Raw genomic sequence first — 3,030 nt, forward strand, 5'->3', positions numbered from 1 at the left:
CAACAGGTGCAACATGGCTTGTCGAGAGAAAGGACATTATCATTGTCCTTTCTGTGGAAAAACCATCATCCAGAAAGACAGCATAACACCACATGTCAATGAATGCTTTAAGAGTTGTAATGGCACCACCTCATCCTCCATCATCACCAGGAAATCATTCAGCACCAATTCCTCCATCACCAGCAGCTATTCCTCCATCACCAGCAGCTATTCTCCATCACCATTCACCAGCAGCTATTCCTCCATCACCTGCAGCTATTCCTCCATCACCTGCAGCTATTCCTCCATCACCAGCAGCTATTCCTCCATCACCAGCAGCTATTCCTCCATCACCAGCAGCTATTCCTCCATCACCTGCAGCTATTCCTCCATCACCAGCAGCTATTCCTCCATCACCTGCAGCTATTCCTCCATCACCAGCAGCTATTCCTCCATCACCTGCAGCTATTCCTCCATCACCTGCAGCTATTCCTCCATCACCTGCAGCTATTCCTCCATCACCTGCAGCTATTCCTCCATCACCAGCAGCTATTCCACCAACACCTGCAGCTATTCCTCCAACACCTGCAGCTATTCCTCCATCACGCTGCAAGCTATCCTCCATCACCTGCAGCTAATTCCCTCCATCACCAGCAGCTATTCCTCCATCACCTAGCAGCTTATTCCTTCCATCACCAGCAGCTATTCCTCATCACCTGCAGCTATTCCTCCATCAACCTGCAGCTATTCCTCCATCACCTTGCAGCTATTCCTCCATCACCAGCAGCTATTCCTCCATCCCTGCCCTATCCTTCCATCCCTGCAGCTATTCCTCCATCACCTGCAGCTTATTCCTCCATCACCTGCAGCTATTCCTCCATCCCTGCAGCTATTCCTCCATCCCCGCAGCTATTCCTCCATCACAGCTGCAGCTATTTCCTCCATCAGCCTGCAGCTATCCTCCATCACCTGCCGCTATTCCTCCATCACCTCGCAGCTATTCCTCCATCACCTGCAGCTATTCCTCCGATCACCAGCAGCTATTCCCCCTGCCAGCTATTCCATCCACACCTGCAGCTATTCCTCCCTCACCTGCAGCTATTCTTCCAATCACCAGCAGCTATTCCTCCATCCACCTGCAGCTATTCCTCCATCACCTGCAGCTATTCCTCCATCACCTGCAGCTATTCCTCCATCACCAGCAGCTATTCCATCAACACCTGCAGCTATCCACCAACACCTGCAGCTATTCCTCCATCACCAGCAGCTATTCCTCCATCACCAGCAGCTATTCCTCCCATCACCAGCAGCTATTCCTCCATCACCTGCAGCTATTCCTCCATCACCTGCAGCTATTCTCCATCCCGCTATCCCATCACCTGCAGCTATTCCTCATTCACCTGACTATCCTCCATCACAGCAGCTATTCACCAACACCTGCAGCTATTCCACCAACACCTGCAGCTATTCCTCCATCACCAGCAGCTATTCCTCCATCACCAGCAGCTATTCCTCCATCACCAGCAGCTATTCCTCCATCACCTGCAGCTATTCCTCCATCACCTGCAGCTATTCCTCCATCACCTGCAGCTATTCCTCCATCACCTGCAGCTATTCCTTCATCACCAGCAGCTATTCCTCCATCACCTGCAGCTATTCCTCCATCACCTGCAGCTATTCCTCCATCACCTGCAGCTATTCCTCCATCACCTGCAGCTATTCCTCCATCACCAGCAGCTATTCCACCAACACCTGCAGCTATTCCACCAACACCTGCAGCTATTCCTCCATCACCAGCAGCTATTCCTCCATCACCTGCAGCTATTCCTCCATCACCTGCAGCTATTCCTCCATCACCTGCAGCTATTCCTCCATCACCTGCAGCTATTCCTCCATCACCTGCAGCTATTCCTCCATCACCAGCAGCTATTCCACCAACACCTGCAGCTATTCCTCCAACACCTGCAGCTATTCCTCCAACACCAGCAGCTATTCCTCCATCACCTGCAGCTATTCCTCCATCACCAGCAGCTATTCCTCCATCACCTGCAGCTATTCCTCCATCACCTGCAGCTATTCCTCCATTGCCAGCAGATTCTCTGTCATCATCATCAAACTTGCTTGACCATTCCTATTCACGTTCTTCTCCACCTACAACCACAGATGAAGCAGAATTTCCATCTTCACATGTGACTTGCCCTCACTGCAAGTTTGTGTTATATAAAAAAAATACCATTACATATCCAAAGAAAGCATAATCAACAAAGAGATGTCACAGCCAGCTCACACCTTAAAAGTATGTGTCTGGATCAAAACAATGGTATTTATGCAGTGATGAAAACTGCAGATGGTTTCAGTGTACCTGTCCATGTTCAGAGGTTAACTTTGGCCCAGCAACATATTTCTCATTGTGAGATGGAGGACTGTCACCACTATCATTTACTGGTGAAACAGAGTGGAGTCTCCCACAGCTTGTGTGAGCACATTCGCTCTGTGGATTACTGTGTAACCACTGGAAGAGAGGAAAAACTGCAACACCAGGTTCTGGCAGAGATGGTAGAGAATAAGTTCTTTGGAGAGTCCAAGGTAGATCTCTGTAAAAAGAGGCAACAGGAAGCCGAAGAATCTGATGTGCCATTATCTGTGTTGGTGGAACTTGGTGGTGCACAAAGTAGAATTTGTCTCTCCATCATTGAACCATCATTGCATTACTACAGCACTTTGGGCAGAGTCATGGTCACTTACACACGTGGACAAAATTGTTGGTACCCCTCAGTTAAAGAAGGAAAAACCCACAATTCTCACTGAAATCACTTGAAACTCACAAAAGTAACAATAAATAAAAATTTATTGAAAATTAAATAATCAAAATCAGCCATCACTTTTGAATTGTTGATTAACATAATTATTTAAAAAAACAAACTAATGAAACAGGCCTGGACAAAAATGATGGTACCTCTATAAAAGATTGAAAACTATTTGACCAGAGTGACATGATTAACTCAGGTGTGTCATTTAATTGACATCACAGGTGTTTCCAAACTCATAATC

General features: G+C 47.4%; 1 protein-coding gene across 1 annotated transcript; it reads right to left on the reverse strand.

Annotated features, from left to right (window-relative positions):
- Window positions 1–217: 217 nt before the first annotated feature.
- LOC127537573 (PE-PGRS family protein PE_PGRS33-like) lies at window positions 218–2,714 on the reverse strand. Its single transcript, XM_051960172.1, has 6 exons — window positions 2,700–2,714; window positions 1,963–2,110; window positions 1,606–1,920; window positions 1,417–1,563; window positions 1,284–1,325; window positions 218–501 (listed from the first exon to the last, which is right to left on the reverse strand). The coding sequence occupies exons 1-6, from the start codon at window positions 2,712–2,714 to the stop codon at window positions 218–220; spliced, it is 951 nt and encodes a 316-aa protein (XP_051816132.1).
- Window positions 2,715–3,030: the final 316 nt, after the last annotated feature.

The sequence above is a fragment of the Acanthochromis polyacanthus genome, chromosome 15 (assembly GCF_021347895.1).
Source record: "Acanthochromis polyacanthus isolate Apoly-LR-REF ecotype Palm Island chromosome 15, KAUST_Apoly_ChrSc, whole genome shotgun sequence".
NCBI lineage: Eukaryota > Metazoa > Chordata > Actinopteri > Pomacentridae > Acanthochromis > Acanthochromis polyacanthus.